Consider the following 14,599-nt stretch of genomic DNA (forward strand, 5'->3'; position numbering starts at 1 on the left):
CACACACCACAGGGCAGATACACTAACGAGACAGCCGTGGCTTTCATTTGGCCATGTATGTAACACAACAGAGGATTGCATATCCGCCCAGAAATGTTCTCAGAATTCTTGGAAACATTTGGCCACGTATATGTAATTTGGAATATTTGGCATTAAAACTCCAAACAAATCCAAGGCTAGAATATGACTAACTAGAACATTATGAAAAAACAAACTAAACTCTAAAGGGAGAAACACCGTGATGTAACAGGGAAGTAACGTTTATGGAGAGGAATGTGTTTTCACACACTCACGAAGGCACACACACACACACACACACACACACACACACACACACACACACACACACACACACACACACACACACACACACACACACACACACACACACACACACACACACACACACACACAGCTCTGGTGTTGGAAAGGACCAGATGTACAACGTCTCTTCAAGTTGGTAGAACACTTCTCAAGATGCTAGGCACAGAGCACAATTCTGGCAGCCAATCAGACAGAGGTTTGGAATCGGAGCCATGTTTCTTAACTTAACAGCCCACTCCCTCGCTGTCTGTCTGTCTGTCTGTCTGTCTGTCTGTCTGTCTGTCTGTCTGTCTGTCTGTCTGTCTGTCTGTCTGTCTGTCTGTCTGTCTGTGTCTGTCCCTCTCCCTCTCCTTCAAGATAACTCTGCTAAGCTTGCCTTGGCTCACTTTCATGAAGAGAAAAACATACATGTATTTATCCATTTATTTGAGGAGAGAAGAGGATAGTTTAGCTTAGAGAGCTTGGACACCTATTCATTCAAGGATTTTTCTTTATTTTTACTATTTTGTGGAATTTCTTTCCTTCTTAAAGCATTTGAGCCTATCAGTTGTGTTGTGACAAGGTAGGGTTGGTATACAGAAGATAGCCCTCTTTGGTAAAAGACCAAGTCCATATTATGGCAAGAACAAATAAGCGAAGAGAAACAAAAGTCCATCATTACATTAAGATATTAAGGTCAGTCAATATGGGAAATGTCAAGAACTTTGAACGTTTCTTCAAGTGCAGTCACAAAAACCATCAAGCGCTATGATGAAACTGGCTCTCATGAGGACCGCAGCAGGAAAGGAAGACCCAGATTTACCTCTGCTGCAGAGGATAAGTTCATTAGAGTTACAAGCCTCAGAAATTGCAGCCCAAGTAACAGACACATCTCAGCATCAACTGTTCAGAGGAGACTGTGTGAATCAGGCCTTGATGGTCAAATTGCTGCAAAGAAACCACTACTAAATGACACCAATAAGAAGAAGAGACTTTCTTGGGCCAAGAAACATGAGCAATGGACATTTGAACCGGTAGAAATCTGTCCAAATTTGAGATATTTGTTTCCAACCGACGTGTCTTTGTGAGACGCAGAGTAGGTGAATGGATGTGCTCCGCATGTGTGGTTCCCAATGCGAAGCATTGAGGAGGTGTGATGATGTGGGGGTGCTTTGCTGATGACACGGTCTGTAATTTATTTAGAATTCAAGGCACACTTAACCAGCATGGCTACCACGGCATTCTGCAGCGATACTCCATCCCATCTGGTTTGAGCTTAGTGGGACTATCATTCGTTTTTCAACAGGACAATGACCCAACACACCTCCAGGCTGTGTAAGGGCTATTTGACCAAAAAGGAGAGTGATGGGGTGCTGTATCAGATGACCTGGCCTCCACAATCACCTGACCTCAACCCAATTGAGATGGTTTGGGATGATTTGGGTCTGCAGAGTGAAGGAAAAACAGCCAACAAGGGCTCAACAAGACTGCATTCCAGGTGAAGCTGGTTGAGAGAATGCCAACAGTGTGCAAAGCTGTCATCAAGGCAAAGGGTGGCTATTTTGAAGAATCTCAAACATAAAATATATTTTGATAATACATGATTCCATATGTGTTATTTCATAGTTTTGATGTCTTCACTATTATTCTACAATGTAAAAAATAGTCAAAATAAAGAAAAACCCTTGAATGAGTAGGTGTGTCCAAACTTTGGACTGGTGCTGTAAGTAGGGATGAGACGATTCACAGATAAGCATCGGCCCCTGATTCAAATGTTTAAGGTAAGAGTGCATCGGTCCGTGGGAGCCCAGACCGATCCAAATGAAGTATGCATCAGTCAGAAAACACAAACTTTACTCATCAGCAGTTCACTAATGTTTGTTACTCAGATTGTTTTACTCTAAAAATACCTCTTATCTGTTGTGACTGAATTGATGCGTCCTCTCAGTTCAGTATACATACTGTATAGTATAGTACTATACAATTTTTATGCATGAAACTGCGTATGACTTTCAGATAACAACTGTGCACAGTGCGGGAGACACGGCTGCTCTCTCTGTTCTAATAGGCATCTGGCACCTTCAGCATTTAGATGGTGTAAAATGGCTTTCACAATGTCAAATCATAGGCTTTATTAGTTGAGTGACAACCAATGTAATTTGCTGGGTCAATGTTACCAAACGCAATGTAGAAAATTGTGTTCCACCAGTGTAGCTTGCCAGAATGGACGCACCGACAACGATGAGACAGCCTATAGGGAGGTCAGAGACCTGACAGTGTGGTGCCAGGACATCAACCTCTCCCTCAATGTGAGCAAGACAAAGGAGCTGATTGTGGACTACAGAAAAAGGAGGGCAGAACAGGCCCCCATTAACATCGACAGGGTTGTAGTGGAGATGGGTGGAGAGTTTCAAGTTCCTTGGTGTCCGCATCACCAACAAACTATCATGGTCCAAACACACCAAGACAGTCGTGAAGAGAGCACGACAACACCTTTTCCCCCTCAGGAGACTGAGGGAGAAATGGGTACCCAGATCTTCAAAAAGTTCTACAGCTGCACCATTGAGAGCATTCTGTCCGGTTGCATCACCACCTGGTATGGCAACTGATACGCATTTCGACCATAAGGGCTTCAGAGGGTAGTGCACACGTCCCAGTACATCAGTGGGGCCAAGCTTCCTGCCACTCAGGACCTATACACTAGGCGGTGTCAGAGGAAGCCCCAAAAATGGTCAAAAACTCTAATCACCCAAGTCATAGACGGTTCTCTCTGCTACTGCCCGGCAAGCGGTACCGGAGCGCCAAGTCTAGGTCCAAAAGGCTCCTTAACAGCTTCTACCCCCAAGCCATAAGACTGCTAAACAATTAATCAAATGGCCACACAGACTATTTACATTGACACCCCCCCTCTTTGTTTTTACACTGCTGCTACTCGCTATTTAATATCTATGCATAGTCACTTTACCCCTACCTACAAATGACCTCTAATCTGTACCCCCACACATTGACTCGGTACCGGTAACCCAGTATATACAGTGCCTTGCGAAAGTTTTCGGCCCCCTTGAACTTTGCAAACTTTTGCCACATTTCAGGCTTCAAACATAAAGATATAAAACTGTATTTTTTTGTGAAGAATCAACAACAAGTGGGACACAATCATGAAGTGGAACGACATTTATTGGATATTTCAAACTTTTTTAACAAATCAAAAACTGAAAAATTGGGTGTGCAAAATTATTCAGCCCCCTTAAGTTAATACTTTGTAGCGCCACCTTTTGCTGCGATTACAGCTGTAAGTCGCTTGGGGTATGTCTCTATCAGTTTTGCACATCGAGAGACTGACATTTTTTCCCATTCCTCCTTGCAAAACAGCTCAAGCTCAGTGAGGTTGGATGGAGAGCATTTGTGAACAGCAGTTTTCAGTTCTTTCCACAGTTTCTCGATTGGATTCACGTCTGGACTTTGACTTGGCCATTCTAACACCTGGATATGTTTATTTTTGAACCATTCCATTGTAGATTTTGCTTTATGTTTTGGATCATTGTCTTGTTGGAAGACAAATCTCCGTCCCAGTCTCAGGTCTTTTGCAGACTCCATCAGGTTTTCTTCCAGAATGGTCCTGTATTTGGCTCCATCCATCTTCCCATCAATTTTAACCATCTTCACTGTCCCTGCTGAAGAAAAGCAGGCCCAAACCATGATGCTGCCACCACCATGTTTGACAGTGGGAATGGTGTGTTCAGGGTGATGAGCTGTGTTGCTTTTACGCTGTGTTGCTTTTACATAACATTTTGCATTGTTGCCAAAAAGTTCAATTTTGGTTTCATCTGACCAGAGCACCTTCTTCCACATGTTTGGTGTGTCTCCCAGGTGGCTTGTGGCAAACTTTAAACAACACTTTTTATGGATATCTTTAAGAAATGGCTTTCTTCTTGCCACTCTTCCATAAAGGCCATATTTGTGCAATATACGACTGATTGTTGTCCTATGGACAGAGTCTCCCACCTCAGCTGTAGATCTCTGCAGTTAATCCAGAGTGATCATGGGCCTCTTGGCTGCATCTCTGATCAGTCTTCTCCTTGTATGAGCTGAAAGTTTAGAGGGACGGCCAGGTCTTGGTAGATTTGCAGTGGTCTGATACTCCTTCCATTTCAATATTATCGCTTGCACAGTGCTCCTTGGGATGTTTAAAGCTTGGGAAATATTTTTGTATCCAAATCCGGCTTTAAACTTCTTCACCACAGTATCTCGGACCTGCCTGGTGTGTTCCTTGTTCTTCATGATGCTCTCTGCGCTTTTAACGGACCTCTGAGACTATCACAGTGCAGGTGCATTTATACGGAGATTACACACAGGTGGATTGTATTTATCATCATTAGTCATTTAGGTCAACATTGGATCATTCAGAGATCCTCACTGAACTTCTGGAGAGAGTTTGCTGCACTGAAAGTAAAGGGGCTGAATAATTTTGCACGCCCAATTTTTCAGTTTTTAAATTTGTTAAAAAAGTTTGAAATATCCAATAAATGTCGTTCCACTTCATGATTGTGTCCCACTTGTTGTTGATTCTTCACAAAAAAATACAGTTTTATATCTTTATGTTTGAAGCCTGAAATGTGGCAAAAGGTCCCCAAGTTCAAGGCGGCCGAATACTTTCGCAAGGCACTGTAGCCTCCTTATTGTTATTTTATTGTGTTGCTTTTTATTAAATGTTCTACTTTAGTTGATTATTTAGTAAATATTTTATTAACTATATTTATTGAACTTCATTGTTGGTTAAGGGCTTGTAAGTAAGTTCTACATCTGTGGTATTTGGCGCATGTGACAAATAATATTTGATCTCACAGCCAACTGCTGATTGGGGTTTTCAATCACTCAGATTTTTGTTAATCAGTGGGTGATTACAGATAACAAGGAGGGGACAAAAAGCATACATTTCCCTCACCCCTAATCTGATAGTGGGGTGGTAGATGCCCAATGGCTCAGTTTAAGTGCCTACACCAGTAGAGGCTGGAATGGAATGAATACGTGCTCATAATGGCTGGAATAGAATATTTGGAACGGCCAAATGTGGTTTCCATATGTTTGATCAGTTTGATACTGTCCCATTTATTCCATTCCAGCCATTACAACGAGCCTGTCCTCCTATTGCTCCTCCCAACAGCCTCCACTGACGCACGCACGCACGCACGCACGCACGCACGCACACACACACGTCAGTTCAGAGAAGTCATCTCAGAGAGGCCCAGCTCAGAGAGGCCCAGCTCAGAGAGGCCCAGCTCAGAGAGGCCCAGCTCAGAGAGGCCCAACTCCTGAGCTCCCATCAGCAGCAGATATGAATTTAAAATGGAAAATGAATGTGTTCATGCAACAAATGTTAGTGCATCGAATCGAATCCTGTATCATATCGGAGCCCATGCATCTAGCTGCGTATCAAATAGTTTTAGCTCAACATTGTTTAAGTTAACATGATCGATCCAGTTTAAACCAGAGAACCAATGAGAAAACTTGTGTTTACATGAAATGTGTTCACACCTGTAGTTCTGAATATGACAATGTATCTCTATGTGTCAAACAGAAAACGTGGGACAGTAAAGTAGGCAATCCACAAGCTGGCAAAAACACTGTACATCAGTCACTCTGACAGACACACACTGACCCGTGTGAGAGTCCTCCAGGGGGTTTCATGGTGTTCATGTTGGGCTGCATGGGGACTTTGCCCTGTGGAGGCTCATTCTGTCTGCTCTTCTGGTGACGCAACAGCAGGAGGCGACCCAGCTCCTCGCACCACGATGACAGCAGGGCTACAGGAAAGAAACACACACACTCGTGTCAGTCTGATAACGATGTAGAACACACACACACACACACACACACACACACACACACACACACACAGGTCAGTCTATACTCCTGTCTGTCGGTCTCTAGTATGTCTCCAGTATGTCAGTTTGAAGTAAGTCAGTCTATTACCAAACCTATGATATTGTTTTCTTGACTACTTTGGACTCTCTGAAAGTGAAAAACATGATACAAAATATCTCAATTGATTCATCAACGATGTTCCTGTTTTGCTCTGCCTAATACATGTTGCTTCTCCCTCTTCAAGTTGGATTGCAGTTCTGCCTCCTGCCACATGGAGGAACCCTAACACAGTAAAGCTAGCCTGTCTGTTGCTTCCTGTCAGCCAGTGTAGATCTCATTGACTGAATGAATCTCAGTGCAGTACATCGGCTCTGATCCCTCTAGAAGAGACATCCCTGGCTTTCTGAAGAGGATGGGTGAAACAAACAGAGAGCGATTGTGAGAGAGACAGAGGGAGAAAGAGATACAGAGAGAGAGGGGGATATTGAGTGAGTACGCCATCCTCTCCCCTCCTTTCCTCAACTCCTCCTCTAACCACTCCTCCTCTTCACTGGACCCCAGTGACTAATCAGACTGCCTCCTCTTCACTGGACCCCAGTCATTATGAGACTATGACAGGCAAACATCATTATGAGACAGGTAACTGCTCAGCATCACTTCAGTCATTATGAGGCAGGTAACTGTCTGCTGCGCCAGGCAGGCAAACATCACTATGAGACAGCAGGCAAACATCATTATGAGACAAGTAACTGTCTCCTGCACCAGACAGGCAAACATCATTATGAGGCAGGTAACTGTCTCCTGCACCAGACAGGCAAACATCATTATGAGACAAGTAACTGTCTCCTGCACCAGACAGGCAAACATCATTATGAGACAGGTAACTGTCTCCTGCACCAGACAGACAAACATCGTTATGAGACAGGTAACTGTCTCCTGCTGTTATGAGACAGGTAACTGTCTCCTGCAGACACAGGCAAACATCGTTATGAGACAGGTAACTGTCTCCTGCACAGACAGGCAAACATCGTTATGAGACAGGTAACTGTCTCCTGCATCGTTATGAGACAGGTAACTGTCTCCTGCACCAGACAGGCAAACATCGTTATGAGACAGGTAACTGTCTCCTGCATCGTTATGAGACAGGTAACTGTCTCCTGCACCAGACAGGCAAACATCGTTATGAGACAGGTAACTGTCTCCTGCACCAGACAGGCAAACATCGTTATGAGACAGGTAACTGTCTCCTGCACCAGACAGGCAAACATCGTTATGAGACAGGTAACTGTCTCCTGCACCAGACAGGCAAACATCGTTATGAGACAGTTAACTGTCTCCTGCACCAGACAGGCAAACATCGTTATTTTTTATTTATTTTATTGTACCTTTATTTAACTAGGCAAGTCAGTTAAGAACAAATTCTTATTTTCAATGACGGCCTAGGAACAGTGGGTTAACTGCCTGTTCAGGGGAAGAACGACGGGGGTTTGAACTTGCAACTTTCCAGTTGCTAGTCCAACGCTCTAACCACTAGGCTACCCTGCCGCCGTTATGAGACAGGTAACTGTCTGCTGCACCAGACAGGCAAACATCGTTATGAGACAGGTAACTGTCTGCTGCACCAGACAGGTAAACATCGTTATGACATGTGTATGATGTACATTAGAAGAGTTATCGAGGTCTAACCTCTTAACACAGAAAATAAGCTCAAAAGGAGTTTGAGATCGAACAGCAAAGCCTTAATTGAGCAACGAATAGGGGAGAGGAGAGAGAAGGAGATGAGAGAAGGGGAGAGAAGAGAAAGGAGAAGAACAGAACAGAGCAGAGTGAGATACACCAAGCCAATCTCTAAGCAGACAGAATTTCAGAGCTTGAGGGAGGAGAGACTCAGCCCTCTTATTTGACGGGGAATTATTCCACCCTGCCATTACAGAGAGCTTATCTCCCCACTAAATCACCACCTCTGTCCTCCCTCCGCACACCCAGCCTGTTGCAAGACCAGCTATTTACACCCAGGCTGTGTCCCAAATGGACCCTTTCCCCATTATGACCAGAGCCTCCCATGGTGCTCTGGTCAAACAAAGTGCACAATATAGGGTGCCATTTGAAATTGGGACATACCCCCGCACGAACAAAACAGGGCTCAGCTCATACACAGTATAGGCCATAGAAAGAGAGAGAGAGAGGGAGAGAGAGAGAGAAAGAGAGCGTGAGAGAAAGGGGAGAGAGATGGAGAAAGAGGGAAAGAGGGAGTGATGGCGAGAGAGAAAGAGAGGGTGAGAGAGAGAGAGTCGGGGGTGAAAGGAAGAAGTTGAAAGCCTCAGATATATATTGTACCACTGCATCTCTCTTCAATAACGAAGCTGGATTGATTAGTTGATTGTATTAGATACATAAACATGTCAGTGACTTATTCCATTGTCGTTCGTCTAGAAAGTGACATCACCAACAGAAAACAGAATGGTGAAAGCAGCAATCAGACTGGTGCCACCAGGCTATCCCCTGTCCATCCCAGAACCCCTCTCCACTTGCCCCAGTCTGTTCCGGGGGGATTTTTCCACAAGGTACAGATCTAGAATCAGCATCCCCTCCCCCGATCCTACCTTTACCATTAGCGGGGGAAATGCAAAATGACTCAAAGATCAGCGTCTAGGAGCAACTTCACCCTTCTCAGTCCCAGTCTGCCGTAGTACTGTAGCTGCTCTCTCCCAGCGAGTGAGTCAGTGAACAGTAAGCAGATTAAGTAGACTTCTAAGCCCTCTCTGTAAACCCTCCTGTGCATGGCTCCCCTTCTAAGAATATCAGCCTTTTTCCTGAGATAATGCCTGCAGACATATGGCTATGGGTGATCGGAACAGGTGAGTTCAAAATGACTAGTGGTGGTAGAAGTAGTGGTAGTATCAGTAGTAGTAGTAGTAGTAGTAGCAGAAGTCATAGTAGTAGTCGTAGTAGTTTTATCAGTAGTAGTAACAGTAACAGTAGTAGTAGCAGCAGTATAGTAGTAGCAGTAGTAGTAGTAGCAGCAGTAGTAGTAGTAGTAGCAGCAGTAGTTGTAGTAGTAGTAGTGGTGGTAGTAGTGGCAGTAGTAGTAGCAGCAGCAGTAGTAGCAGCAGCAGTAGTAGTAGTAGTAGCAGCAGCAGCAGTTGTAGTAGTGGTAGTAGTAGTAGTGGTGGTAGTAGCGGTAGTAGTAGTAGCAGCAGCAGTAGTAGCAGCAGCAGTAGTAGTAGCAGCAGCAGCTGTTGTAGTAGTAGTAGTGGTGATCGTAGCAGCAGCAGTAATAGCAATAGTAGTAGTAGCAGTAGTGGTGGTAGTAGCAGCAGTAATAGTAGTAGTAGCAGCAGCAGTATTAGTAGCAGCAGCAGTAGTAGCAGCAGTATAGTAGTAGTAGTAGTAGTAGCAGCAGTAGTGGTAGTAGTAGTAGCAGCAGTATACGTAGTAGTTGTAGTAGTGGTAGTAGTAGTAGTAGTAGTAGCAGTAGTGGTAGTAGCAGCAGTAGAAGTGGTAGTAGTAGTAGTAGCAGCAGTATAGTAGTAGCAGCAGCAGTAGTAGTTGTAGTAGTGGTAGTAATAGCAGCAGTAGTAGCTGTAGTAGTGGTAGTAGTAGTAGAAGTAGTAGTTGTAGTAGTAGCAGCAGTAGTGGTAGTAGTAGTAGTAGCAGCAGTAGTAGTAGCAGTAGAAGTGGTAGAAGTAGTAGTTGTTGTAGTAGCAGCAGTAGTAGTTGTAGTAGTGGTAGTAGTAGTAGCAGTATAAGTGGTAGAAGTAGTAGTTGTAGTAGTAGCAGCAGTAGTAGTAGTAGAAGTGGTAGTAGTAGTTGTAGTAGGAGCAGCAGTAGAAGTAGTAGTAGCAGCAGTACAGTAGTAGTAGCAGCAGTAGTAGTTGCAGCAGCAGTATTAGTAGCAGCAGCAGTAGTAGCAGTAGTAGTAGTAGCAGCAGTAGTCGTAGTAGTAGCAGCAGTAGTAGTTGTAGTAGTGGTAGTAGTAGTAGTAGTAGTAGTAGTAGTAGTAGTAGCAGTAGAAGTGGTAGAAGTAGTAGTTGTAGTAGTAGCAGCAGTAGTGGTAGTAGTAGCAGCAGTAGTAGTAGTAGCAGTAGAAGTGGTAGTAGTAGTAGCAGCAGTAGCAGTAGCAGTAGAAGTGGTAGTAGTAGTAGTTGTAGTAGTAGCAGCGGTAGTAGTAGCAGCAGTAGTGGTAGTAGTAGTAGCAGCAGTAGTAGTAGTAGCAGTAGAAGTGGTAGTAGTAGTAGTTGTAGTAGGAGCAGTAGAAGTGGTAGTAGTAGTAGAAGTGGTAGTAGTAGTAGCAGTAGAAGTGGTAGAAGTAGTAGTTGTAGTAGTAGCAGCAGTAGTGGTAGTAGTAGTAGCAGCAGTAGTAGTAGTAGCAGTAGAAGTGGTAGTAGTAGTAGTTGTAGTAGGAGCAGTAGAAGTGGTAGTAGTAGTAGAAGTGGTAGTAGTAGTAGCAGTAGAAGTGGTAGAAGTAGTAGTTGTAGTAGTAGCAGCAGTAGTGGTAGTAGTAGTAGCAGCAGTAGAAGTGGTAGTAGTAGTAGTAGCAGCAGTATAGTAGTAGCAGCAGCAGTAGTAGCAGCAGTAGTAGTTGTAGTAATAGTAGTAGCAGCAGTAGTAGTTGTAGTAGTAGTAGTAGTAGCAGCAGTAGTAGTTGTAGTAGTGGTAGTAGTAGTAGCAGTAGAAGTGGTAGAAGTAGTAGTTGTAGTAGTAGCAGCAGTAGTAGTAGTAGCAGGAGAAGTGGTAGTAGTAGTAGTTGTAGTAGTAGCAGCAGTAGAAGTAGTAGTAGTAGCAGCAGTAGTGGTAGTAGAAGCAGCAGTAGTGGTAGTAGTAGCAGCAGTAGTGGTAGTAGTAGTAGCAGCAGATGTAGTAGTAGCAGCAGATGTAGTAGTAGTAGCAGCTGTAGCAGTAGTAGTTGTAGTAGTAGAAGCAGTAGTAGTTGTAGTAGTAGCAGCAGTAGTAGCAGTAGTAGTTGTAGTAGTAGCAGCAGTAGTGTTAGTAGTAGCAGCAGTAGTGGTAGTAGTAGTAGCAGTAGTAGTTGTAGTAGTAGTAGCAGTAGTAGTTGTAGTAGTAGTAGCAGTGGTAATAGTAGCAGCTGTAGCAGTAGTAGTTGTAGTAGTAGTAGCAGTAGTAGTAGTAGCAGCAGTAGTAGCAGTAGTAGTTGTAGTAGTAGTAGTAGTGGTAGTAGTAGCAGTAGTAGTGGTAGTAGTAGCAGTAGTAGTGGTAGTAGTAGCAGCAGTAGTGGTAGTAGTAGCAGTAGTAGTGGTAGTAGTAGCAGCTGTAGCAGTAGTAGTTGTAGTAGTAGTAGCAGTAGTAGTAGTAGTAGTAGCAGCAGTAGTAGCAGCAGTAGTGTTAGTAGTAGCAGTAGTAGAGGTAGTAGTAGCAGCAGCAGTAGTAGCAGTAGAAGTGGTAGTAGTAGTTGTAGTAGTAGCAGCAGTAGTGGTAGTAGTAGTGGTGGTGGTGAACGGAAAGGCTTTGGAGCAACAAACCGCCCTTGCTGTCTCTGCCTGGTCGGTTCCCCTCTTTCCACTGGGTCTAACCCTATTACAGGGGCTGAGTCACTGGCTTACTGGTGCTCTTTCATGCCGTCCCTAGGAGTGGTGCGTCACTTGAGTGGGTTGAGTCACTGATGTGATCTTCCTGTCTGGGTTGGCGCACCCCCTTGGGTTGTGCCGTGGCGGAGATCTTTGTGGGCTATACTCGGCCTGGTCTCAGGATGGTAAGTTGGTGGTTGAAGATATCCTTCTAGTAGTGTGGGGGCTGTGCTTTGGCAAAGTGGGTGGGGTTATATCCTTCCTGTTTGGCCCTGTCCGGGGGTATCATCGGATGGGGCCACAGTGTCTCCTGACCCCTCCTGTCTCAGCCTCCAGTATTTGTGCTTCAGTAGTTTGTGTCGAGGGGCTAGGGTCAGTTTGTTATATATGGAATACTTCTCCTGTCTTATCCGGTGTCCTGTGTAAATTTAAGTATGCTCTCTCTAATTCTCTCTTTCTCTCTCCCTCTCGGAAGACCTGAGCCCTAGGACCATGCCTCAGGACTACATGGCATGATGACTCCTTGCTGTCCCTAGTCCACCTGGCCGTGCTGCTGCTCCAGTTTCAACTGTTCTGCCTGCGGCTATGGAATCCTGACCTGTTCACCGGACGTGCTACCTGTCCCAGACCTACTATTTGACCATGCTGGTCATTTATGAACATTTGAACATCTTGGCCATGTTCTGTTATAATCTCCAACCGGCACAGACAGAAGAGGACTGGCCACCCTTCATAGCCTGGTTCCTCTCTAGGTTTCTTCCTAGGATTTGGCCTTTCTATGGAGTTTTTCCTAGCCAATGTGCTTCAACACCTTCATTGCTTGCTGTTTGGGGTTTTAGGCTGGGTTTCTGTATAGCACTTTGAGATATCAGCTGATGTACGAAGGGCTATATAAATACATTTGATTTTGATTTGGTAGTAGTAGCAGCAGTAGTGGTAGTAGTAGCAGCAGTAGTGGTGGTAGTAGTAGCAGCAGTTGTGGTGGTAGTACAGCAGTAGTGGTAGTAGTAGTAGTAGTGGTAGTAGTAGCAGCAGTTGTGGTAGTAGTAGCAGCAGTAGTGGTGGAGGTAGTGGCAGCAATAGTAGCAGTAGTAGTGGTAGTAGTAGAAGTAGTGGTAGAGGTAGTAGCAGGAGTAGTAGTAGTAGTAGTAGCAGTAGTAGTAGTTGTGGTAGTAGTAGAAGTAGTGGTAGAGGTAGTAGCAGGAGTAGTAGCAACAATAGTATAGTAGTAGTAATAGCAGGGATGAAGTAATCTGCTAGTCTCTCCTTCTCTCACTCTCCATAACGCTCTCCCTCCATAACGCTCTCTCTCTCTCTCAGCTCTACAGTAATTAGTATTGGGAGTTTCCTTGTACATGAGGACTTGCCCTCTATCATTAGTTAATGGGGGCACAGCAGCCTGTTTCCCGGGTTACAGTTCCTGCAGTTCACACAGGCTGGATGACTCAGATGTTTTAGCTAGTGGAGGTGAGACTGTCTCCAGGGAATCTCCTCTTCCACACTGAAAGGTACAGTCACGACAAAAGTATGTGGACACCCCTTCAAATGACTGGATTCTGCTATTTCAGCCACACCGTTGGTGACAAGTGCACACAGCCATGCAATCTCCATAGACAAACATTGACAGTAGAATGGCCGCAACATGGCACCGTCATAGGATACCACCTTTCCAATAAGTCAGTTCGTAAAATGTCTGCCCTGTTAGAGCTGTCCTGGTCAACTGTAAGTGCTGCTATTGTGAAGTGGATGGCTCAGCCACGAAGTAATAGGCCCCACAAGCTCACAGAACGGGGCCGCCAACTGCTGAAGTGCGTAGAACATAACAATTGTATGTCCTTGTTTGCAACACTCACTAATGAGTTCCAAACTGTCTCTGGAAGCAACGTTAGCACAAGAACTGTTCGTCGGGAGATTTATGAAATGGGTTTCCATGGCCGAGTAGCTGCACACAAGCCTAAGATCACCATGGGCAATGCCAAGAGTCGGCTGGAGTGGTGTAAAGCTTGCCTTCTCTGGAGTGATGAATCACACTTCACCATCTGCCAGTATGACGGACTAGTCTGGGGATGCCCAGGAGAACGCTACCTGCCCAAATGCAGCTGTAAAGTTTGGTGGAGAAGGAATAATGGTCTGGGGCTGTTTTTCATGGTTTGGGCTAGGCCCCAGTGAAGGAAAATCTTAACACTACAGCATACAATTACATCTGTGCTTCCAACTTTGTGGCAGCAGTTTGGGGAAGGTCATTTCCTGTTTCAACATGACAACGCCCCTGTACACAAAGCCAGGTCGATACAGAAATGGTTTGTTGAGATCAGTGTGTAAGAACTTGACTGGCCTGAACAGAGCCCTGACCTCAACCCCACTGAACACCTTTGGGATGAATTGGAACGCAGACTGTGAGCCAGGCCTAATTGCCCAACATCAGTGCCCAACCTCACTAATGCTCTTGTGTCTGAATGGAAGCAAGTCCCAGCAGCAATCTTCCAACATCTAGTGGAAAGCCTTCCCAGAATAGTGAGTCTGATATAGCAGCAAAGGGGGGACCATTTCCATATTAATGCCCATGACTTTGGAATGAGATGTTCAACGAGCAGGTGTCCACAAGTAGTGTATCTTTCTCTGTTGTTGACACTGCGATATTGCAGCACTTCTACATAATAAACAGCAAGTTTAAAAGACCAGACCACACATTTCCACTGAACATACAGTTTGGATGAATGTGGTAAGCAGTGACGTCACAGACTAGCCTAAAGGACTGTTTGACTGTGCAGCCCACATTACTCTGATACAGAAACACATGCAGACCAGCTCACACACATTACAGATCGAGGTAGTACACACTGTACACATATAAGAGACAGTACACGTCCTCAGAACATGAAAACCGCACATTGGACGCCGATACA

The 14,599-nt window shown here is 44.8% G+C and overlaps 1 protein-coding gene across 12 annotated transcripts in view; it reads right to left on the reverse strand.

Moving 5' to 3' along the window:
* Positions 1–14,599, reverse strand: part of LOC135511151 (zinc finger MIZ domain-containing protein 1-like) — a 274,149-nt gene that overhangs the window by 17,346 nt on the left and 242,204 nt on the right. For all 12 annotated transcript variants that reach the window (XM_064932731.1, XM_064932728.1, XM_064932729.1 and 9 more), the window contains one exon: positions 5,963–6,107. In XM_064932731.1, coding sequence (XP_064788803.1) covers positions 5,963–6,107 — 145 coding nt within the window. The remainder of the gene's footprint in view (positions 1–5,962; positions 6,108–14,599) is intronic.

This window comes from Oncorhynchus masou, chromosome 23, assembly GCF_036934945.1.
Source record: "Oncorhynchus masou masou isolate Uvic2021 chromosome 23, UVic_Omas_1.1, whole genome shotgun sequence".
Lineage (NCBI taxonomy): Eukaryota > Metazoa > Chordata > Actinopteri > Salmoniformes > Salmonidae > Oncorhynchus > Oncorhynchus masou.